At 36.3% G+C, this 25065-nt stretch overlaps 2 protein-coding genes and 1 pseudogene across 3 annotated transcripts in view; all 3 read right to left on the minus strand.

The window, feature by feature from the left end:
• The window catches only part of LOC113677109 (sperm flagella and cilia-associated protein 2), a 49596-nt gene extending 30983 nt beyond the window's left edge, over positions 1-18613 (minus strand). For both annotated transcript variants that reach the window (XR_016181199.1, XM_089187868.1), the window contains exons 1-10: positions 18453-18613; positions 17450-17552; positions 16846-16927; positions 16410-16490; positions 15184-15273; positions 9524-9630; positions 9181-9244; positions 8341-8387; positions 7448-7487; positions 6831-6878 (exon numbers count right to left, since the gene is read on the minus strand). Coding sequence is in view for 1 of the 2 variants with exons in the window: in XM_089187868.1 (XP_089043994.1) it covers positions 6831-6878; positions 7448-7487; positions 8341-8387; positions 9181-9244; positions 9524-9630; positions 15184-15273; positions 16410-16490; positions 16846-16927; positions 17450-17552; positions 18453-18510 (720 nt within the window). In the remaining variant the exon portion in view is untranslated. The remainder of the gene's footprint in view (positions 1-6830; positions 6879-7447; positions 7488-8340; positions 8388-9180; positions 9245-9523; positions 9631-15183; positions 15274-16409; positions 16491-16845; positions 16928-17449; positions 17553-18452) is intronic.
• LOC149037572 (uncharacterized) lies at positions 2539-3234 on the minus strand (annotated as a pseudogene).
• Positions 18614-20562: 1949 nt separating the features above from the next.
• LOC113677116 (glutamine synthetase) lies at positions 20563-24695 on the minus strand. The gene is made up of 4 exons (XM_027193869.2): positions 24239-24695; positions 22540-22767; positions 21643-21809; positions 20563-21296 (listed from the first exon to the last, which is right to left on the minus strand). Exons 1-4 carry the CDS (start codon positions 24599-24601, stop codon positions 20966-20968), a joined length of 1089 nt encoding a protein of 362 aa, XP_027049670.2. The 5' UTR covers positions 24602-24695; the 3' UTR covers positions 20563-20965.
• Between the last annotated feature and the right edge of the window lie 370 nt (positions 24696-25065).

Here is a 25065-nt window from a genome sequence, read left to right on the forward strand (position 1 = left end):
TCAATGCATACCTGTAGAATTTCCACAACCTTGCAGTCACTTTGTCATGAGGGAGGAAAAGAAATTCAGCTTGGCAAGTTGCATTTGGAGATTTGACATCAAAAGTTTGTCTCAGGATATGCTTCAGGGCTGGCGAATAAATCTGCCAGATGGCTTGCTTCATCAGCCAAAGCTTTGCAACCTCCTCAGACACTCTGGCTTCTTTAGCCAGCTTCTCACAGCTGGCAATCCCTTCCAGAAGCCTTTAGGGCTATAATAAACTCTTAAAAGTTTTCTTTCCATTTTATCATAGTTCACAAGAAATGACTCGTAACCAATCAATGCCATTCCTCAGCATAGATTATTTCACCTTGCTTTTGTTGAACACTTGGCTGGTAGAAGTCAGAAAGTTGTGGTTCTCTCAGATCAAGCTCTTGATTACACCCCTTGTTGTACAGCATCAAAGCATAATCTGTGTCCACCAAACTCTGTTTTGCCTGCTCCTTGACTCTGTCATTAGTTGCAATCCAATCAAGGAGCTTGTTTAATTTTATTGATACTTTTCATAAGCTGCTTGGTACTTCTCCACAGCAAGATCGGGTCTCTTCTTTTCTTAAACACTGTTCTAGTCTCCACTCAAATACTTTGCAAGATAGCTTCCACAAACAAATGCAGTTGCATTGATGAGCACTCCTCCAATCATTATTGCTATGCTTGCCATTTTATTTATCTTCAACATTATTTTTTGAAAATTGACAACAAGTATTCATCATGAAACTTTGGACAAAGTTCTGCCTCTGCCTTGTTGATATAGAATATTAAGGCAGTCTCAATGATTGTGTAGACTGCTGCTAACTTAATTGCATTAATTCAAATTGGCTGAACATTTTTAAGATGGCAAAATCTTTTGTTCTTCAAGATACCATTTTGCCGCGATTGATGCAGTGATTATGATGGTGACCCTAACATTGTTCATGAGATTTTAACTTGGATCAGAGGTCATTAGTTCTTCTCTTTGCAACTCATCTGATTCCAGTAGCAAATCCAGTCAAAGTGGCTGAATAGGTCAATGTCTTCATAAGCTTATTATCAGACATTTTATTTGGTAATCAGAAAAAAATCAATCCATTGACTTTACTCTCACAGGAATTTGACTTTGTGTGTTTTGCTATGTTTTACTTTGCTGTGCTTGAGCCTGTGGCTGTGGTTCATTAACGAGAGCCATCAACTCTTTTCTTTTTATAGTACAGTCCAGCCAGTGAGAGAATGACACTTGCCACTGAAAGAATTTGAGTGAGTGAGAATGATGATGTTTCTGGATCTGGTTCTGGTTATAATCCTGCCCCTCTGGCATCTGGATCCTTTGGATCTTTGGATTGCTTTAAACCTCCTCTCTTCCTCATTTTCCCAGGTTATGTTCAGCATTTTTTGCCAACTGTGACACGCCCTGGGTCTTTATTTGGTCTCCTCTTATTTTGTCAGTTTAAGTCACCTGTTAAGCCACTACGAGGCCTGGTGGAAAGTATTTACAAAGTATAAGGTATAAAATTTTAAAGTATAAAGTACTTACACAAGTTCTTATTTAGGTACTTTAATAAGAACTTGATTAGTTTCTTCAAAAGTACAATCTATTTCCTTATTATTGACCAAAGGTACTTCAACATTTTTGACAGTGGGAAAGGACTTGTGACTGCCTTTCATAGTTCAGACTCAATCCACTGGCAATCATTCTAAGTTCTCTCTTTAGCATGAAGTTATCAGTCAAGTCCTTCAGAAGTTTTCCTTCATCAACAAGGAAAAAATGAGCTGATGTTTAACATGAGAGAGAGAGAAATGTATCATCATTGCATCACAAGTCTTTGAAGACAAAGAAGCTTCATATCTCTTGAAGTATTTCTCAACATCTTGTTGAGTAAGCTTCTTGACTTGATCCTAGGTGAGAGATACACCAATCATTTTCTTTGCTTTACCACTTGCAACAAGAACGGCAAGTTGCTCTTGATGTTCTGAATCATTGGAGAGTTCAACCTTGAGAATGTTCAGAACATCATTAACAGTATCTTTTTCATTGTAAGACATCTCCATTTTATTTAAGAAATATTTTCATGAAAGTTCAAGATCAATGCAATAAGGATGGTGAAGTGAGGATATGAGATGTGAATACTTACCACTTTTTAGCATCGCTATTAATTGCCTAATCCTTGAAAATGATCTTCCTATCCTTGGCAGATGGTGTGTAGAGGAGAACTTGTGCGGCAGTGGTCTCTCTGAATGGTTTTGCAATGCTTGTTATCTGTTGTGTGAGAACCTACATGTTGATTTCTTTATGTCTTGTGCAGAATGCTAAATTCATGAGTTCATTCGTCCTCTGCTTCTCTCCTCTGCATCTCTCAAAGCAGCACAATCATCAAGAATGATCATTTTCCTCATTTGCGTGTTTCCACTGAATAAGGAATCCTTTTGGTCTTCATGAGTTACATTCTTCTATATTACAGCCTTCTTAGTCCCACGACACTTTTTCTCCTCTTTTCCCTCAAACATGTGCCTAATCCTTGAAAATTATCTTCCTATCCTTGTCAGATGGTGTGTAGAAGAGAAGTAGTGCAGCAGTGTTCTCTCTGAATGGTTTTGCAATGCTTGTTATCTGTTGTGTGAGAACCTAAATGTTGATTTCTTTATGTCTTGTTCAGAATGCTAACTTGATGAGTTCATTTGTCCTCTGCTTCTCTCCTCTGCATCTCTCAAAGCAGCACAATCATCAAGAATTATCATTTTCCTCATTTGCATGTTTCCACAGAATAAGCAATCCTTGTGGTCTTCATGGGTTACATTCTTCTATATTACAGCCTTCTAAGTCCTTTGACACTTTTTCTCCTCTTTTCCCTCAAACATCTTGTAACTGTAGAGTTTTGTTCTCAATCCAACAAGCTCTTCAATGATATTTCCACCACCTTCATCCTTCATCATTCCCATGACCTTCTTTTTTTTCCAGTTGGGATCCCTGTCACATGATCTTCAGGGTAATCACTTATGTCAAACTTATCTCCAACATCTCCACTTATGTCCCTGTAGAAATCTTCAGTTTCAATGTCATACATCAAACTGTCAGCATCTGTAAAAAAGAAGCTTTGCACAATCTCTATACTTCTTCTAGGTGTAGTTATAGTGGAAGTCATAAATCAGAGTCTTGCTGTTATCAAGGATGCTCATTCTGCAATATACTGACTTACCAAACACCAGCTTAGTTCACTTCATGTGGATGGCAACAAGGTTTTCATTGAATATCATCCAATGCTTGAAGTTTGGTTTTGCTGTAAGTTTCAATGCTTTCTTGCATTGTTGACTAATCTCACACCCACACCATTCCTGATGTTTTCCATAGTTTTTCCAAAGACTGCATTGTTCATCAACTTGAAAAACTCAAGTTAAGGGATGTATTTTGTTGGTTTTGTTTCCTCACAAGCTTCACCCATATATTTGTTGTTTGCCTGTGCAAAATAATTTGAGATCATGGAGATTCCTCCACAAATTCCTATTTCAATCAGCAGCAGCAGCATGTCAGGGTCACTCAATAGCTCAAGCTCAACATTTGTCACCTTTAATCTAGCATCCCAAGCCATGTAATACCAGGCAGGGTTGAGCCCATAATTCTTGTGACAGACATTTCTGAACTCTTCAAACACATCTGCAAGCAGGAGTAGGTCTGTCTTAAGATAAAGGTCATGTTAATCACCCATCATCTCCATTTTGAACTCTTTCCAGGCCTTCAGTGCATGCTCATAGTCTTCAGAGATATCACAGTCATTCAGCTTAGAGCAGAGCTTATCTTTAGGTGGTAGTTCCTCAAAGTTTTTAATACTATCCATGTAGTTATATGGATAAACCCCCTTTCTTGATATCAACTCAATTGCAGCTATGCTGTCTGACCCTCCAGGGCTTTTGTCCTGCCGTGCAAGGGCATGGCTGACTGCTTACCCCTACAGGCCCTGGCTAAAGGCTTACCCCTGCAAGCCCTAGCTGAAGGCTTTTAAGACCTTCTTGGTTTGTCTTGGATTACCTTGACTAAAATTACTAATTTTTCAAGGAATGAAGGCATGCACGGTACCTGAAGCTGTTGATAAAGCAAAGCTCAATCTCAACTTCAGCTTCTTTATCTTCTTTGTTGATGTAAGGGCCAGCAACGACTTCTTTACCAAAGCTGATGTACTTTTCTTTGTTCTTGGGAATGCATTTGATGTTTCCCTTGCTTTTACAGCCTGCCCAAAGGGTTGCTCAGATTCTTAATGAATAGATGAGAGTCAAAACCAGTCAATTTGTTAATAATGACAGGAATGAGCTTCAGCTTCTTGAATTGTAGGTTGCATTTGCAGTAAGCTGCTCTGCGACACTTCCCTGTGAAATGGCAGTGGTCTCTCAGTTTGCCTTCATTAAGTGCAGATCCAGCTGTGTGTTGCATCATTGAACTCACACCTTTCTTCATCTGTGAAGTTCATCTTCTTGGCAAAGTCGAATTCCTTATAAATCTTCTTGATTTTCTCCTCAAGCATTTCAACAAAGATCTGACCAACATCTTCATCCTTGCTCTTTACCCTATAGATAACTGGCGCTTGTGAATAAAGCTTACTATCAAAGAAAACAATGTGATAGCTGATCCCACCTGGTTTCTGCTGTTGATACTGATTAGTGAAGTTCTTATCACTGCTTAGCTCACAATTACTCATTGGCTTAGTAGAAGAATCAAACTCAATATAAACAACAAAGTTTACTCCTACTGAGCGGTTATGATTCTTTAATTTGATTACACTACCCTCATCTGGCATCTCAATCCTGTCTGCCTCCTTCCTTGAGAAATACTCTTTATGGAGTGCATGCTTTTCTTTGCTTGAGAAGTGATTCAGACACCTGAGACAATATTGTTGTGCTTTGAGGTTTGACACGATAGTCTGCTCATGTTGTTTATCAGGCAGTAGTGTTTCTTTTCATCATCTGCTATCAGAAGGTTGGTGACATGCTTCTTTTTATTCTGCCACTCTGCAGCCTTGCCAAAGGCTTGCCCCATTGAGGCCCAGCCAAAGGCTTACTTCCTTATCCTCATTGGATAAAAATCAAGCCTTCAGCCAGGCCTCAAAGAAGCTTGTTCATTACCAAGCACATTTACTGCAATGTTTTCTTCTTTCATCGTGCAGCTTCCTAGGGAAGTTGATGCCACTCCAGTCAAGCTTCTCAGATTATGCTTTGAGAATCTTTGTGATCCTTTGAAGGTCTTTTTCTACTGTAAGCGCTCTTGTTATCAACCACTTGAACAATGATTATCTGCATTTTTAATATTTACAACTGCTTTCTTACTTTTAATGAATTCTAGGAGTTCACCATAAGAGCTGCTGTATAATGGTGTGTATTCTGTAAGATGTATGTCTAAAGATGTCACCCTTTGAAATTTTCATTTGCTTCCTCTATGACCAAAATTCTGAATTCTCTCTTGGATAGCATTCATTGAACTGTTACATTCTTCAGATTTGTCTTTGCTTCAAGTTTTCTATTACAGTGCTTTGGAAATAAGGATTCAGAAGTTTTACTCCTTCGGGGCCCAGCCAGAGGCCTACATTATATTCTTATGAAATAATTCATTTCTAACCATCTCACAATTCAAAATTATCATGACTTTGAGAATATTTTCAATGAAGAATTTCCTACTGTCAGGCCATCATGGCTTATGAATGGTCAGACTGGTTTTTTGCTTGAATTAGATGATTTTTGTGATACACTAAAATAGTCCATTTTACAGTTGTGTGCTTGGTTGCCAAGCCTTTGAACAGGAGTGAGGCTAAGGGTGACCTTGTTATGATACAAACCTTGCTGCTTTTGAAATGCAAATTAAGTTGTTATCATGCTAACTAGATTCTGGTCTCTAACACAACAAGGTCACCTTCAGCCTCACTCCAAATCAAAGGCTTGGCAACTAAGAACACAACTGTAAAATGGCCTATTAGCTTTTGAGTTTGGTGGGATTCAACATTATGAATATCCAAAACATTTCACCAAACATACAAGCAATCAATGAGAGCATCATGTTCCAAGGAGGTAAATGAAGGAACTTCTTCTTATTTTAAAGAGCCATATGTCACTCTTGCTAGAAACAGTGAGAGGATATTTAATCCTGACATCAAGAGTATAAGAGACAGTGAGCTTCATGGAAGTGGATTGAAATTGGTGAATATGAAAGAAGGAGTTCAGCTTGCAATCAACAGGAAAGTATCAGGTTTAGGGAATGTTAAATGTCATATCTTCATCCCCTTAGATGCTCAGCTCAACATCATCAACCCTGAGCTTGAAAGTGTGACTTATTGATGAAACTGTCATACTCTTCTCATTTACAAAGGCACTCTTTCGACAGAAGAACAAATCAAGGCACACCACAACTTCTTTGTGAGAAGATACAACATTCATTGAAAATCTTCACACAAAAAATCAACACCCTGATCGATGGCATGACAAGAGAATCATTCAAGAGAATTGTTCAAGATGATAATATTTACACTCTCATCAGAAATCATGAGTGAGACACTGTGAATATCATTCACCTGTGAAAAATTCAAGTTTTCTTGAAATCAAGGTTGTCTCCAAAATGTGGAAAGCTGTTTTTTGAAATCAAGGTTGATTTCAAGGTTGATTGAAATTAAGGTTAAATTCATGAGTTGACTTAAAATCAAGGTTGTTTTCAGAACACACCAGAATCCCCCTTTCATTCAACTATCTATAAAATACAATTCAAAGAACAAATGAGCTCAAAAGAAATTTTTTTCCCCCTATGTGGCCTTGCTTCAGTACAAAAGTCAATCCAAACCTATCACCTCTGCTTCCCTTTGACGTCTGATTTCAGTCCGAGATTTTGCCGTTTTCTGCAATGGTAAGGTAAAACATTCAGTTTATGACAAACTTGAGAACTCACTTAATAAACAGGTATAGAAGGATACAGGAAGTTCAACTGCGTATACTTGCAGCTTCTATTCCATATCTATTGTTTACACTGAAAGAATCCTCAAACAATGTAAGACAATGGAACAAAAGATATTAAGTGACACAATATATTAACTTATAATACAGGTGTTGACAAGGATCATGAGTAATCACCTACCAAGCATCCTTAATGCCTATTATATCAATAAGGATTTCAATTTGTGCACAATTCAGCTAATCACAGAGTCAGGGTGCAACAGTATCTGGCAGTTTCCCCTAAACTTAAAACACTTATCTCCTTACTGTTAGTGATAGTTTCTTCAAAAAATAAATCATCTCCATTCTATAGCCCTATATTTTCAACACTCAGGAAAGGATTGACAACCTTTTTTCTTTAGGTACCTCAATGCAACACCTATATTAACAAAGTCCTCTGAACAATAACAGGGATCAACTTGAACATTTCAAACATTATCTAATTTGTAAGTTATAACAGCTCTGTAAACTTCACCTTGGAATCAGGAGGTTTGGGAATCCTCACTGTTGCATCCCTGAAGAAAAAAAAAAGAACACATCAACACACACAAGTGAATAGTGCTTTTCACGTGCACCAATTGGCTAGTGTGGGAGTAAATAGGAAGTACTATATATCCTCTCTGAGTAGCTGATGAGACCAAATTGTGTGACAAGAGTTTGATTTCTGACCATTTTTTGGTATATTGAGAGAAATAAACTATTTTTGGTGTTATTATTCAGGTCAGTGTCATCAAAAGTGGTGGATATTTGCTGAGCTGCAAAGTAGCAAGGTAAATGTCCACCTCTACTCACCTCCACTTTGGTTAATAATTGTTAATCAATGATGACATAGTAATTGTTAATTAATGGATGACATATAACAATTATTGATTGTTGAGTTTTTGGTGGAAAGCCCATAGTCTTGGCTTTTTACCATTACAGGTAACCAGAGAGCATGAAAAACGTTTTGCTTATTTGGTTATAAATTGTTTCCTGTGCCATGCAGGTGGGTATTGGTGAAGACTGCTGATTGTGACATACAGATCTAGAGGATTTTTGGGCTACCACTTTTTCCACCTTAATTTTGATAATAATACCTATAAATCAAGTTACAAATTGAAAAAAGATATTAGGCAAATCCTTTGTCAAAAAAAAGGAAAAAATTGGTTTGTGCTCTCTGGCAACCATAGATTTAAAATCATCAAGTGAAGAAAGTTAGCTGGCTAAAACCTGAGATCAACTTCCAAGATATTGAATCTTTATAGTGGCACAAAACTGTCCCAATCCCTATGCAGCCACAATATGATAAATGGCTTGAGTTCTTATCTTTGTGTTGAAATCCAGCAGTTACAGGTTAGTTCTAAAGTGGCTGGGTTTGCTTCTGATTACCTTATTTTACCCATCATCTCCAACTGCTTTTGTTTGGCTTGTTTTGACTAAAAGAAATCAATCAGAAAGTAAAATAAAACTTACTCTCCTGGCAGTTTGTAGCACTTTTAACAAAATAGACAGCACTTCTAAAAAGGGTGACTCACCCCCAGTCCATGGACTACTCAGTTTGTGCTCTTAAGTTCGCTTTCTTTTCATACAATAACTTCTCATGTTGCTGCTTTTCCAAACTTAACAGTTCCAAACTTAACATCAACATTACATAGATAAGCAGAAATTATAACTACTTCTCACTTTCATTTCCTAAGCTACTCTAACACAACTACGATAAGTGTTTTTAATATCAAAGCTCTGAAAGTTGACTGAAGTTTGCTCTTTTTAATGGCCTAGAGTCTATTGTATCTATTTCTTAGTTTTTAAATTCTTTCCAAACAGATGGAATATTAAGTAGAATTGCTTAACTACAAAGAGACACCCTTTTATAACCTTATTTAAATATCGAAATTTGTGTAATAATAGTCTTTCACTTAAGCAAGTACAATTTCCATTACAAAGTTGAGTATGCTAGAGTTCATGTTGGTTGTTGACATGAACTAAAAAAAAGTTACTGTGGAACCAAACGCCGTCTAATCCTTGATGTCCATAGCAAGTTTGCTTGAAGCAGGTCTGTATGTGCCAGGAAACCGTGACAAGTTTCCATTCCTGCTGCAAGTGGTCTCCACCAAGCTATTTTCCCCCATTATTGTTGCATTCCCCCCAAAAGTTTAATTAGTGTGAAAAACCTATTGTCACAGTTATCTTAAGAAGGTCAATTACAGTAATAGCAGCCTTCCATGTTACCTTGTCCAAACCTTGTCGTCTTTGTCCTTGTAGATACTTTCTCATTCTTTCTTCTTCCTCAAACCTAAAAGTTGAAATTTTATCTTAAACAATGAATATCAATGAACAAAAGTTAATGTGGGGATACTACAAAAGTATTTGAATGATGCAGTAGCCTCTATTTCACTATAAAATATGCTAAAATATTTTACTTTAGACCTTATCTGTTTCTTAAAGCTTGCAGTTTTCCTTGAGTTTCAAACTTAGAACAGCTGTCTGTTGCCTATTATCCAAGCATGCTTTTGCATCAAATGGTTACTGTGTGTCTAATTTTATATGATTGGTTATCAGTGTCACAACATACTTTGCTTTAAATGCCAAATCCTCCTGCTGTTTCTGTTTGGCTTGGTATCTCTGAACTAGTTGCTCAAAATTCAAATCCACTTGACGTTTGGTTAGCTGCTTCAGTCGCTAAAGTGAAGAACAACAGTCAAAACTCCTTAAGGATAACATTCTTAATTACGATGGCATACTGCAAACTCAATGGCCTAATGTTATAACTACTCAGTTGCCTGTACCATCATTACTTTCAAAACAATGACAAGTGCAAAACCTCTCTTGAAAATGAGTTTAATTTCCATAAGTGACACTTTTTTCTCCCATAACAAGGCTTTGCTTGTTTTCATAAAGAGGCCTCAGTTCTCTCTGAAATACATAGCCCTTTTCTTATATCTAATATTTTACAACATTAATAACTAGAAAGTCACAAATTAGGAACTGTCCATTTCCCATATACTGAACCAGAGGCTTGTCACCTAAGCTTCTGATTGGACTCAGTATTACACCTACTGAGTTATTAGACAGTGCCCACCATCAATCATAGGACACAAAAATGCACCACTGTCATCAACAATGTAATGATCATTATTTCATATTTAGTCCTTAAAAAAGAAAAAGGTTCCAACCATTCATATAGTCTAACTAAAGAAAATGGTCCAACTGGTTACAGTTATTCAACCAATTAAAATAGTCAAACCAGTTAAAATGGTCAAACTGGTTTAACGGTCTACATAAACAGGAACTTTCAGCCACTTAAAATTGTCTTGCAAGATAAAATGGTTCAACTTCTGCAAATGATCTGATTGGTTTAAGTGGTAAAAATTTGGGAAAATGGTCCAACTGCATAGAATGGTCTGAAGTCAAAAATTGGTCCAACTTGTTAAAAAAGTCCATTTGGCTGAAATGGTCTGAAGAGATAAAATGGTCTAATTGGGTAAAGTGTTCCATTTGGTTAACATATATAGTTCCTTTGATAAACTAGTCTAACTGCTAACTGACCAGATCCAAGTGGCCCAGCTAAATATTTCAGGTGCTTAAAATGGTCCAACCAGTTAAGAGGATACAACCACATTTAATGATTAAACTGGTTACAATGATTTAAAGAATTAACGAAGCAAAATTGGAAAAAAGGGCCAACTGGTGAAAGTGGTCAACTTGGTTAAAATGGTCTAGCCAGATATAATAATCCTACTGGTAGGAATGGTCTTACTCAGTCCAACTAAATGGTCTACCAACTTAAAAGGATCAAACCAGTTAAAATTATGCGACTAATTAAAATATTTCAAATGGATAAAAAAGTCAGAATAAAGAAAAAATCCAAACTGGAAAAAGGGCACAACTGATGGTAAAAATGGTTAGGTCTAAATGGATAAGATGATCCAACTAACTAAAATGGTCCAAAATGGCCTTGCTTGATGAAAAAAGGTCCAAGTGATGGGAATGGTCTAACAAAGTCCAAATGGTCATACTGATTAAAATCATTCATCCAGTTTAAAGGATCAAACCACTTAAAATGATGCATAAAATGGCCCAACTTGTAGAAATGGTCTGACTATATAAAATGGTCAAACTGGTAGCTAATGTTCTGACTAGTTAAAATGTTCCAACTGCTTAAAATGGTCTAACTAGAGAAAATGGTCCAGTAGGTAGACATTGTTTAACTTTATAATATGGTCCACCTTGGAGCATATGGTTTTACTAGAGAACATGGTTAAGAAGAATATGGTTAAAATACATAGAGTTCATAGAGTTGAACCTACATGTTCACACTTAGGGTATGAAAGACTGACTGTTATGCTTTTAACATCTGATGTATATCTAGGAGGAGATAACTGAGGGCAATTGAGTTTCCTTCATTAAGTTTAACAACATGCAAAAGTATAATTAAATTTTTAAAAATGGAGTATGATTTTAATCATTTTTCCTTCTTCTAATTATTAAGTCAACTGATGGAGACCAAAGTTAGAGTACCCATAATTCCCAAGCTACATAAAAATAGTCAAACTCATGATTTTTTTTGGGCAAGGGGGGAGGGGAGGAATGATGTATGTAGCTGATGCAAACTCTTCAGGTCAAGCAGAAATTTTCTTCTCACAGTCATGTCTGTATTAGCATGATTTCCTGGAAAAGTTCACCTTTAACAAGTTGTAGTTTTGCTTGGTAATAAAACTGCTTAAGTATCACCTTCCAAGACATGTTTAAAAACAGCACCTTCAGTTTGTAAAAAAGGAAGATATCATGGGAAAACTTACCAGCAGTAAACTTAAAGAGGCTCCATAAGGTTTTTGACCATGCAAGATCTGACTACACATACGGTACAAGCTTTAAAAAATCTCAACATACAAAACAATACAGCTTTTATCTAATGAAATCTAGGGTTTCCAGCAACTATACCCATGACATCCATTCACCCTCTATGCCTGAAAAAAAGAGGTCAACAGAAAAGAAACCACCAGGGGAAAGATTGCAAAATGGCAACGGATTCAAAATTTTATGCATGCTATATATGGGGATATTGGTGTAACCATCTAGATGACCTTAGGCTTTTTATACTTTCAAAATGTCAGATAATATAATTTCCAATATGTGGCAAAGAATGAAGATGATTCACAGTGGGAAAGTAGAGATATTAAGGTATCTAAGCCATGGTAATGACATTAGTCATAAAATTGACACCCAAAACAGAGGCCTTATTATGTCATTAGCCAAACTGGTAAATATCTTGAGGGAAGACTTTGAGAGAAATTAACTTTGTTTTATTTTGTAAATCTAGCTCTGAAGGGAGATTTATTTGAAAATACCCTGAGGAGCCAATTTATTATTCAATAAATATATGTAATACAAAAATGTGAGAGGTTTCTAAGATTTTCCCTTTACAATTCTGTGACTTGCTTTTGATTTTGTTTTTTCTGTTGTAAATTTTTCCTTAAGCATATAGGTGACAAACCTTCTCCAGTTTAAAATCAATACGATATCTAATTGGTTCAACATCAGCTTTGAGGTCTTTGCTTTAAAATCAAAAATTATTTAACTCATAATGTACCTGGGTAATACTGACAGTAACTATTTTGCACTTCATTTTTTAGCCTAAGATACACTTGCATAATTAAATCAAAATCGGCTCAAACTTAAAAGAACAATGACCTACTAAATGGCTGCCACAGTCGTAAGTTTTTGATTCCCCTGACTTTTCCCTAACAAACATAAAATTTTCCCAAATGGATGAATCAATAATAATTTAACAAACAAGTTCTGATAATGGCCTTCAACCATGCTCTCCACACATAAATGTATGCTTTCAACAAGTCACATACTTTGTATATGAATTGATTTGGGAAATGATTTTCTTGAAGACCCAACATCAGCTTGTTATTTAGTTTCATCACACATCATTCTACTGATCCAACACCTTTCATGTCCATGCAATTTACTAAAGAATCTGACTCAAAGTGAAATTCCCTTAGTTTACCCTGACCTTGAAGAAGTTTACAGATCTGTGGAAACCATGTATTAAAGTGTGCTATTTTCATTTATTAACTTCAAAGAATTTTAAATTTATGGCTTCTCCTTTTAAAATTTACATATATATTTGAAAAAAAATTATAATCACTATTACCACAACATGTATGTTCCAAAAATTTGAGCACTATGAGCTACTGGTAATACAGAAAGCAAATAAAATAACACTCAACTAATGGTCGTCTCAAACACATTTTTGAGAACTTGGATTATATCATCAAGATCATTTATAAATTGCATAACTACTCGAGAAGTGGATAAGACATCTTTCATTATATTCCTAGCAAATTTTTTTAAAGTTCTATCTTGTCCAAGTTCACGAACTTGGGCAACAACTGTTCTCATGTCATGAACAACTTCAAAAGAAATTTCCTGCAAATCCTTCACAAGATGAACTGCCAAGTTACTTATTTGATCACGGATTGCTTCAATTGCAACTTCATGCACAAAGCTTTTGATAGCTGAGTGAAGAAGGTCTCTAGCTATGGCCACACTGTCTTGTTTCAAGGTAATTTTCTGAGGTAAACAGACAAAGAATGTGTTGGTTGTGTGTAATTTGGTAAATTTTACTTAATATTGAAACATACCTAGATAACAGTTCTTCATGAAAGATCGACAGATACCTTTTGATGGCTATTATTAAATAGTATATTTTAACTGAATGGATGGTGCAGTCAACAAATGGATTCCATGTTTCCAACATCTGCTCAGTAGTAAAATCACAGATGACGTCAAAATGTGGTAAGAACAAAAAAGTGGCACATGAGGCTCAGCCAAGCATGTCACTGAATCAGATGTTCTTACCACATTTTGACATCAGAATCCATAATCTATTGTATGGTACAGTCCTACTACAACATGGAATCAATTTGGTCTATGAGATCAAAAGCCAAAATGTTATTCATGGTGACATCTTCTATACATCAGTGTCCTCCAGTAGATTATATGTAATTAACAACCAATCAAAATTAGAGCAAAATTCAACTTTCATATAATCTATGATATCAGTTATGAACAAGATGATAGATGATGCACTATGTTATTGGTAGGCTATTATGACATACAAAGAAATCATTGTGCACAAGTAACAATTTATTTCAACTAGGAATTTTAGAATCATCATAACTCGATTTTTGTAAATTTTAGGTATTTCTAAAACACAAACTAAAATAGGACTTGTACCTTTCACTAATACTTCATAAAATGCAAAATGTAATAAGACTCTCTGCCATCAGGACCAAGGTCAAAACTAATTACATTCAATTATTTGCTGAGTTCTACAGTTATAGTATGATCATAATGGTTACATGCTAATCAAGACAACTGTACAATAGTAAGGATAATAGCTGTCTGCTGGGTTGCTATCAGAAGCTAGTAGGCAACAGAAACCTGAGTTAGCTGTCAGACCATTTTTCACCAGCTACTTTGTGCACCAGAAATTATGTAATAGTGAGGTTTGTCATGTAAAGAAATCTCGTTTTGTTTTTTATTTTTTTCGGAAATTTGAGGCTAACTTTTAATTAGTGATTCTCTTGTGTTATTCTGATTTGCCTACTGTAAGTACATGACTTGGCAAAGCACTAAACAATCACATTTTACTTGCGCCTTTATTGAAATAAATGATTCACCAAAAAAGTGATCTCTACACAAGTACTTCTCAAGTCAAACAGAGAAAACGAAATGTAACTTAAAAAAGAGCCACTGTGGTAAGAGGCAGTTTTAACCAAAGTCAAGCATTAATAATTACAAAGCTCACCACAGCATTTATACCATTAAAAAAGACTTGTTTAAATACAGTAGCAAATGATCACTGTAAATATCCATGGTTTATGTGAGATAAAGCAAACATAAATACAAGGAACCAAACCTGCAGTCAACCAACACTTAACTCATAACAAGACAGAATAGAATTCAGTTCATCTAAGTTCTTCCACAATTAAAAGTATATATCACAATGTTAGTGGTATACTTATCACTTTCTAATATTAGCTTGGTAGGACTTCTCACAAAAGAATATTACATTGCATATGTGTCCTCCTTGAAGTGAGAGCAGAGAGACTCTATTAAGTTATCTCTTAGCTAATAATTATGAAGAGCTATGGACCAACTTTCAATACCACTGTTAAATTTATATTGTACATGATTCTTATGACTGATGGTACTAACCTCTTTGTAAAGTCCACTTTCAATACTTTCCAGCTTCACTGGGCCACTGGGTCTCATGGTTTCCATAGCAACTCCTGTTAGTCCCATTTTCTTATATATATTATAAAGAAACAAAATAAAATAACAGTTAATGACAAGAGACAAAAATCCTAGGCAAAAATTATTTATTTCCAATCTTCAAAGAAAGTTTCATATAGATGATTCATTTTTTTTCAAAACTAAAGTTTACCATTTAACTGCCTCATAAATTGCAACTTTGACCAATATGTAAGAAAAAATGGATGTAGATATTCAGTACCACCTGAGATATTATCATTTTGCAGGTTACTTGATACTCAAAATGACACCTCACGCAAGAGGCCTAGATATATCTAAGGGTCCAATCTAGAAGTAATCATGAGTAACCACAAGCTGCCTTGGGTGTCACCTGACCACCAGGCATCCACCAGATTCAAAGTGAAATTCATTTCATTAACCCTTTACACCCTAACATCAGTATTCATATTCTCCACACTGTTCTCTGTACATTTCCTAAGGTGCTGACAAGGAGAATTTGTTAAACAGTCAAGGTTTCTTTAGTTGGTGATCATTTGCTTTATTCTTCTGACGTTAATGTGCAATTACGGGGTGATATTGTAAGGAGAAATTAGATGCTAGACACTCCTATGAGGGGTGAAAGGGTTAAAAAATTCTGTTCAGATTCCTTTCTAGTAGCAAAGAACTCATCAATATTTAGCTTGTCCCCAACATGTGGCTGAGTAACTAAGTTGGTAAAAAATACAAAATAGATTTAGGAACAACAATACAGGGTTGCAGCTAAGAAGTTAGGCTGCCAGCTGAAATTTCATGTGAGGCGGCTTAAAAGATGGTACCTTAACAGAGGCACTACTGCTGGTTCACAACATTTTGAATGGTGGGTGCAAGAAAGGGAGAGAAATCACTATAAACAAATGCTAAAAACAATGTTTAATTTCATCTTTTTTACTTGTGGTAGTGTCACTAATACTCAGGTCAGTCAAAAAAATATAAAAATATTTCCTCTGAGGTGATAGCATTCAATATCAAATGATTGTAAGTATGTAACTTCAGAAGTGAATGTTGTGCTTTAATGAGCAATAAAATTTAGTCCACTGCCATGCACTGCTTTTTTATCTGGAAAATTTTACTGGCAGTAGGCACTTAGTGACAACCCTATTGATACTAGTGGCACAACTAATTACACTCACAGATTTCTTTCCAAGTGCTATAAAGAGCTGGTACATCAGTCTTGTGATAGCACTGTGATTCTCACTCATGATAGCTTGTGCCTGAAGAAAACAAAGGGCTTCAGTTAGATAACAATGGTGGACCATATCAAAGGCTGCTAGAAAGTTGTATCACTAAAATTGGCACATTGACCATTCTAAGTTTACATTACATTGTGCTTCTCTTTTTATGTGTAATTCATTGGTTATAAAAAAAATAGCGCTTTTGTGTGATATAACTTGTGTGGTTTATATCATATACGAAATAGTATATCAAGTTCGAAACTCAAACTACTGTAGGTTTCAATAATTTTGTTTTCTTTGCTTCAACAGGACAAGTTGCTATAATGTTTAGAATATTAGAAAGATAAATATTATCAATTTATTTCAAGCAAATGAAAACATGAAAGTTACTTACCACATTTGTATCAAAGGGAACTTCCAACAACTTTAAGGTTGGTTCCAGCCGTGTGAAATTATGAAGTTTTGAGTCAGAAGTGCTTAAAAATGGTTAACATGAAATTAGTTACAACACTATTTTATTGATATAAAGTTTAAGTGTAGTGTAAAAAGGTGTCAAACTTAATGATTCCTCACTGATAGATGAAGATGCAGACAGAAAATAAAGATTACTTGAGAGAACAGCCTATCTGTATAAAATATGTGCATTAGGCCTCCCCTAAACATTACTAGGCACTAAGAAAATGTTGTTCAAAATTCAGGCATACTATTAGTATCTATTATATATTTAAATCGATACATTCTGTATTACCTAATTTTCATATCTACGTCAAATCAACAATATCATGTACCTTAGTTGCACTCTACTATATTTTATCACTGACAATAAATGCAAAAAAATCAGTGAAGAGTCCAAATCTACACTTTATGTTGTATCTGCTACATGTAATATAAATTATTTAAGAGTAAAATTTTAAAAATTGCAACCTAATTAGGGTTTAGAGAGGCAGAATATTCTTTCAAAGTTTAACAATCTATGTCAACATAAAGTCATTGCTTACATGTTTTGGGAGAAGAAAGAGAAATCCTCTTGCAAACCATGTTTATTTAAGAGTTCTCCAAGTAAGAAACCTGTAGAAAACTCCTTGGCAATGTTTATGGGATCTAAATTTAACAAGTAAGGACAAATGATTAATAGACGAGAAAAACATCTTCTGAAAGAGATCGTTAACTCAAACAAATATATTGTAACTTGTAAATACTATCCCAAAACCTAAACATAAAAATTTACTGTCAGTGGCATTATTGGAATCTTCCATGTATAAATAAAGTTAAGCTTTAAGTAATAAAGGGGAGGGAGGGGTCATCAGGTATATAACAAATGATACAGATGCACTTCTTCATAGCTACAAACAGGTTGAATACGTAGAAACATCCTCCATAATCACCAGTAGAAATTATCAAGCTACAGATTAGTTTTGTTTTACACCTTATCCTATACATGTATGTGTGGAGATATTTTCCAAAACAAAAGCGTCGTCATTACGTGGTGACAAGCAATGTATGACAGAATAAAGCTGCCTTTTGAATTGTTATCTGTAGGCTGTATCGCGTATTTTTCCAGCCACTGCACTTGTAACTAAAATCTAACAATTTAAACTCATTTTATTTCCCTGAGATGGTGCAGTCACGTAATTTTTTTTTGTCTTCAAATATCATCAGGAAAGGTCGCAATGGAGATTCTTATTCTATGAAACTCTGACTAACGTGAGATTTAAAAACATCAAGTAAGACACATTGGAGTATTTGAAACTGTAAGATCTTCGGAATTGTCTTTGCATGCAGATGAGCTCGAGTGCAAGCTGTGTTTAAAAAACTACAAACAAAAATTCTTAAATAAGCTTATGCAAGATGGCACGATTAATGTCCTACGTATCGAATAATTTGACAACACAGCGCATCTTTTAGGCTGTTTTCAGACAAGTATATCCTCCACTCGTTGCATGTTGCGCACCTTTCACCCGTTCGTGGGGCACTTCTAGACACTGGTTTTCAGGATCTCACCTATAATTCTGCTCAGCTTAACATCTTCATTAAGCCACCGGCACAATATATCAGTCATTTTGTTCCTTTATAATGCCCTGAAGGGACGTTCAAACAAACGTTTGGCCTCTTTACCCAAAATAATCCGCCATTCTTCTATCAACAGCAAGAGAGGTTACCAAGGGAACAGTACACTCGAGCCCAGACCAGCCATGGCTCAACCAACGCCGCACAGATAAAAAGATACCCTGTAACGGAACTACAGACGACTAACAGGTAATTTAGTGTTAACAACTGGGTTGAAAACGTAAATTAGCCATCGTAAAGGGTAAAAAAGCTGACATTTCGAGCGTTAGCCCTTCGTCAGAGCGATCGCACACAGTTTCTTTAGAAACTTACCCCTTTATACGGACGACTAGGCCTATCTCAATTGTGCTCGTAAAATGCTCTAAGGTTTCTCACTAGAATACCAAAAAGTTTTTAAGAAACTATCAAAAATCCAAATAGTTGCTACCAAAATTCCGAAACGACCTAACTTTCTTGATATTTTCAAAGAAGCGGTAATTAAAAGTTTTATTCGTTCTTCATAATGATTACTAACATTAGGCAAGAAAAATAGCTCAAAATTAAGCTTTAAAGGGTTGCTTTAAAATAAGGGCGAAATTTAAGGATATTCATAGTTGTAAGGGAACAAAATACATGACTCATTTGGCTGAGTGTGATGTGTTCAGAAGGCTGATAGTCATTCAAGAAACTTGCATAAATTGAGGTTTTATATGAATTTTGAAATGTGCTTTACACCTCTACTTTGCGCGAAAAATGCTCAGATATACAAACATTTCTCGGTATTGCTGGAATCGCAGAGAGTTGCTCCGTACACCAAAAATTGCTCAAAAGCTGCCGAACACAATCGGAACAGGCTCTCGAAGCAGTTTTTGCAAGATTCCTGAAACACTTATTTTTAGTTTAACCCTTGGCAACCTAAATTAAATTTGGCATTTTAATATTGTCTGCAGCTTTAAATATAAAAAAATGCATAGAAAGTATCATATTCAGTTAACTTTTTTTTTGCGCCTGCAGCTATCAGGTGATGTAAATATTGATCACGATTTTCATATAAGAATGTATCACTGACTTAGTAGCACATCGTTTTTAAACGAAAAGAGCCCAGTCGTAATACATAGTTCTATCAGAGGTTTTACTTACAGTCCACTGAACCCTACCTTGAATAAATTCATGCTATTATACAAAGCACTTACTTTTTTTTCATTGGTGCCACAGTGGAAGCAGAAGAGTTAATTTTATCCGATAAAAGAATAAAAGGTTTATCAACTAACATACAGAGAGAAAGGCACTGTAAATTGTATTTACAGACTTCCTTTGCTGGTTAAATGCATTTCAGAAGAGTTTATTTTATCCAATAAAAGAATAAAGGGTCTATCAAGTAAAATACAGAGAGAAAGGCACTGTATTTTTAACAGATTTGCTGGTGAAATGCATTTCCACATACTTAGCCAGAGTGACAATAAAATCTTTCCATAGAAACATAAGATTTGTAATGTGTTCACTGTTCATCTTGGAACTCTCCCACCCCATCCCTTACACTCATGACTTACAAGGCACTATGCTGTTTAATCAAACTTAAAGTTTAAGAAAATCAAATTGAAACTTCCAAGCAAAATGTGCCAAAATTGAAATCCTTTTGAGTCCTGAGAAGATTGATCAAGGCAAGCTCAGCACAATAGCAAAAATATTTTGAAAACATCACTTCTGTGGCAAACATGAGTGAAATTTTTTGGTCACATTATTAAAGAAGCACTGTAAATGCAGGGATAGTACCCTTTCTCAGAGAAAAAAAATTCCAAGGTCTTTTCCAGGACTTGAACTGATTAATCCAAGACTCCAAATTTCACTATAAACCCTTTCATTCTTAGAATTTTAAAATCAACTCTCCCTACAGTCTACATTCATTTCTTATGACGTAAATTCTTTAAACTTTATTGCTTGAGTTGAGCAGAAGTCCTGGAAAGTGTTGAAATAAAATTCCAGGACTTTCCAGGTTTCCCACAACCCATACAAACTCTGTAAAGGGGAAAGCCTTGGTTGTATAGAGCCACGAACAAAACTTAAGTCAGATAGTTAACAGGCACTTTAATATTCCATTCAAACAAACTAATACAGTTAAATTATAATATTGGTTATTAAACTAAACTTTCAACCCAGTGGCTTATAAATAAATTCAATTTGGGTATCTCTCCATGTCTCCTACATTTAGAGGCATTCATGCAATGTACAATATTTTTGTATTACTAGAATCTAAACAATTAAGGTATTAGCCTAATGGTGATCTAAAAGATCTTTTTCCTACCCATAAAGAAAGGAAGATAACAATGTTTAACTTTAACTGTTGCTAATGTACTCAAGAGCGCTCTTACCCCCTCTTGTTTTACTTAGGAAGATAATCCAAAATAAGCTTAGTAAGTTAATAAAATGATTACTACACTTCATGTTCTTTCACGCATAGTGTTGTGATGTTACTCCTTTTTGTGGCCCAAGATAGTTGTTTGCACAATGGCCTCCGTTACTCTGTAAGGATCACAGTTGGAGGCAGGACGTCTGTCTTCCAGGTAACCATAGCCATCCTCAGCACACTGACGGGGAATTCTTACACTAGCTCCACGGTTAGCCACACCATGAGAGAAGTAATCTATACTGGCAGTCTCATGACGACCTGTCAAACGACGCTTATTGTCCTCTCCCCCCTTTGGATCATACATACTGATGTGATAGTCGTGGTGCAAGGATAGCTTCTCTATGGCCTCATAGATCACCTTTATTCCATGTTCTTCTCTCATGGCAAGTGTACTGCAATAGGCAAGATCCCTAGTTTATTCGCTTATCTGATAAATGAGTCCCATAAATTTCTTGTGGGGATTTGGTAGGTCAAGTGATAGGTTTGTGTCACTGTAAAGGACATTCCCTGGAGGTTGACCAAGACTCAACAGAAATATCCAATTATGCACAATGTTTAGAAGTCACCTTGTGGCCCTTGTAGATTTGATTCTATTAAGTATATCTATGTATATTTATTCAAATTAGGTTATCTGCAGTGCTACTTCGTAAATGAAAAAAGTCCACTAACCCAAGGCTGTACATTTGTTCCACCTCATACTAAGCCAAATTGTGTTATAGGTATACAACACCTCCTCACCTGTAGTTAGTGTGTGCACCAGCTCCATTCCAGTCCCCTGGCATGGGTTTTGGGTCAAAGGAGACTTTGTAACCAAAATCTTCAGCCACACGGTGAAGAAGATATCTTGACACCCAGAGCTGATCACCCATGCTGATTCCTTCACATGGACCCACTTGATATTCCCACTGCAAGGTTAGGACAAGAATTCAGTCATGATCAATCTTCAATGACATTGATAATGTACAGTAAATTTGAAGCTTTGACACCCCCCACCCCCAACTTCACAGGCAACCCAATGGCATTTGACAGTCATCCATGCTCAGGGGGTGGGAAATTAGAACTTTGCCTAGATGAGATGGGGAATTTGAACCACAACTGTCAACCTGTCCAAAGGAATACAGATGCTTTATCTCTTAAAATGGAGGTGTTTTAAGGCAAGTAGTTCACTATCACAAGTGGATGGCTCAGGAGGAAAGGTCTACAAGAAAGTCATGGTCGCTGATCTTGCCTTTTAGGAGAAATTGACCCCTTAATGCTGCATTTATAAAAGGCATTTGAACACAATTTTGGCCACAGTGCAGGAATTTAAACAAACCAATCTTCAAAAGTTCAAATGCCAGAAGGGATGGGGGGGGGGGGGATATGTTTAAGCTTCAAATTGATTGGCCCACAAAAGACATGTTGGAACTGCTGCTTACCCTTTATTTAAGAAAAAAATAAAAACTTATTACCACAAGCACAGTTCTCAAAAAAGGGTAAATAAAATTTACTAATAATTACTTATACTTTGACAACTACGAGCAAATATACAAATTAACAAAGGAATCCTTCTCACTCATAATTACTTTGCCTGGTTGATGTGCATGTCAGAGATGAAAAAACAAGGTTTTTTCGTTCATCAACATGTTTCCTAACCTGTGCAGGCATCACTTCAGCATTAGTTCCAGCAATCTTTACACCAGCATACAGACAAGCTCGGTAGTGAGCTTCCACAACATCTCGACCAAAAACCTTTCCTGTACCAACAGCACAATAGTAGGGTCCCTGTGGTCCTGGAAAACCTCCCTTTGGCCAGCCAAGAGGGTGTCCATCTTTGTCTAATAGGGTATATTCTTGTTCAATACCAAACCATGGTATGGCTGCCTTCATATGAAAGGAATATTTAATCAAGATTTGAGGTTTGGCCATGCAAAACCAAAAAATAAATCACTGAAGAGTATTTTTAGAGTAAAACCTAAATATAAAGATAGATCTAAAACATGTTTTCCACAGCATTGGACAACAAGAAAAAAAAATTCCTTTATCTTAAATGTACAAAGCTGAATGCAGTGGTGGTATAGCATTTGAAAACAAAATAAGGTCAAAGGTTGGCATCCTTGAATGGGAGATTTCCATTTATTCTATATGCCACACTCATGACAAATGTTTATCATAAATATCATTTTTGAAGAAAAGGTTGAACATTTGGCTTCTTTTGTGATCAAAACGCAAAATCTGAAGTCCTCCAAAATCAAGCCCTTATTTCTTTCTGAGGAAATTCTAAGAGATCCTTTCGAGTCAGAGGTGAATAACAACAAAAAAAAGGGGAAGAAATTGATTAAGTTCCCTAACACAGCCTCCTTCTGGGTGGTCTAGCCTAACCGTGAAGTAAAGTATCAAAATATTTCGTGTTCTTTTGCCATTCTTCACAACTTTCAAGCCCCTTGCAAGAAAGCTGGTGACAAGCCAAATAAAATATCTTTCACAGACACCCTTCTATAGACTGAGCTCGCATAATATCCAATCGTTCGTAACCCATGACCGCCTAATAACAAGAATGTCAAGGTCAATGTTGTCTTTTCAAGAAGGCGGGAAGTAAATCGGTACGAGCACATTTTCATCTAGTACGGCTAAAGCAATCAGTTGATAAATTCCGTCCCTTGGAAAACAAAGGTTTCTATAATTTAAAAAAAGGGCTGCTATGTCCTTTTGAATTGCTGATCATATGAGATGGAAAGCTCAAGCAGACACGCAGGCGAATAAAATGTCAATTGCCCATGACAACTTTCACTGTCCTCATGAAAGATACATTTGTCGATGCCAAGAGTTGCGCAACATGCCACCAACCAAGTTCACAGAAGAAATATTGCTCGTTAACAATTTCTTAACAATATTATTTTGATTCGGCGAAATTACATTTCGGAAATTTGGTAACGTTCGAGATAAGAGGACTTCGTAATTCAAAAGGGGAGGAAAGCGTACATTTGTCTACCATTCTTCTAATTCCACAAAAAAAGACAGGTCTTTGAGAAATGCCAGATGTTGACGTCATCTCACAGAAATTGGCTTGTCCCTCGAGTTCCATTTCCTCTCCGAATCGCATTTGAGGTAACATAAATCGTGATTGAAAATGACATTAACTAGCATTGTTTCTGTGTTACTAACCACACTAAGAAACTTCTTGATCGGTAGGACAATGGGAAAGTGAAAAATCAGTCTACCATGCCGCGTTTCCGCACACGAGGTAGGCCAAGACTCAAAATGCCCGGCTAACGAAATGAAGCGAAGCTTTTCTCGAGTTAATCGCGACGGATGAAGCACAACGCGTGTTAAGAAACTCTATACAATTCCTTACCTTAACATCTTCATGCTCCATGGCTTTATTACACGGTAATCTGTGGTTGCACACGCCAGGTTTGTGATCGAAGTTGTACGTTTCGCAGAGTGCAATTTTATTCTTTCCCCGTCTGAAAGGATCTCTGAACAATGCTACTGGATGAAGATAAACATCACTGTTGCAGCCTTCGGCTTGAAAAGTGCTCGAGCCATCAAAGTTCCAGACGGGAAGATCTTGAGGTGTGATCGGTTCACTTTCTACGGTCTTAGTTTTACATCGCAGATTTTCGCCGGTGCCGTCGATCCACACGTACAGGACTTGGACTTGACCTCCTTGATCCAGGCTCATGTATTTCTCGACAAGGGGGTTGCTTTCTGTCATCTTTCTGCCTCGAAGATAAACCTGGAAATTTCAAATGTTTAATAGCCGACAAGAGAACGGAGATAGTCACGCGGGGCAATGCTCGATCAACTATAACTTCCCGCGCTAGGGAAACGAAACTTTGTAAGAAGGCGCTTTGAACTTTGAATTGTTATTATTGGTCACGTGTGGGTCAGCCAACCGGAATTCGGAAAAAACCAGTTGCGTGGGAGATTGTTGCATGCAAATGTTGGCGTACCAGACGAAACGTTAATATTTACTGGGCAAAGTTCATTTTAAGTCAGCGTGCTGAGGAAAAATTTGAAAGGTTTCTAATATGTTTCTATATTAAATGACGATCAATAAAAATATGAGCTTGATTCAAAAAGGACCAACAGTGGGATGAAAATAGCACGAAGTGCGTTTAAGAGACCTCCAACACAATAGTGACGTGACTATACAATGCGTGAATTTTGCGTGTCTTT

The sequence above is a fragment of the Pocillopora damicornis genome, chromosome 11 (assembly GCF_964200805.1).
Source record: "Pocillopora damicornis chromosome 11, jaPocDami1.2, whole genome shotgun sequence".
NCBI classification, from domain to species: Eukaryota; Metazoa; Cnidaria; class Anthozoa; order Scleractinia; family Pocilloporidae; genus Pocillopora; species Pocillopora damicornis.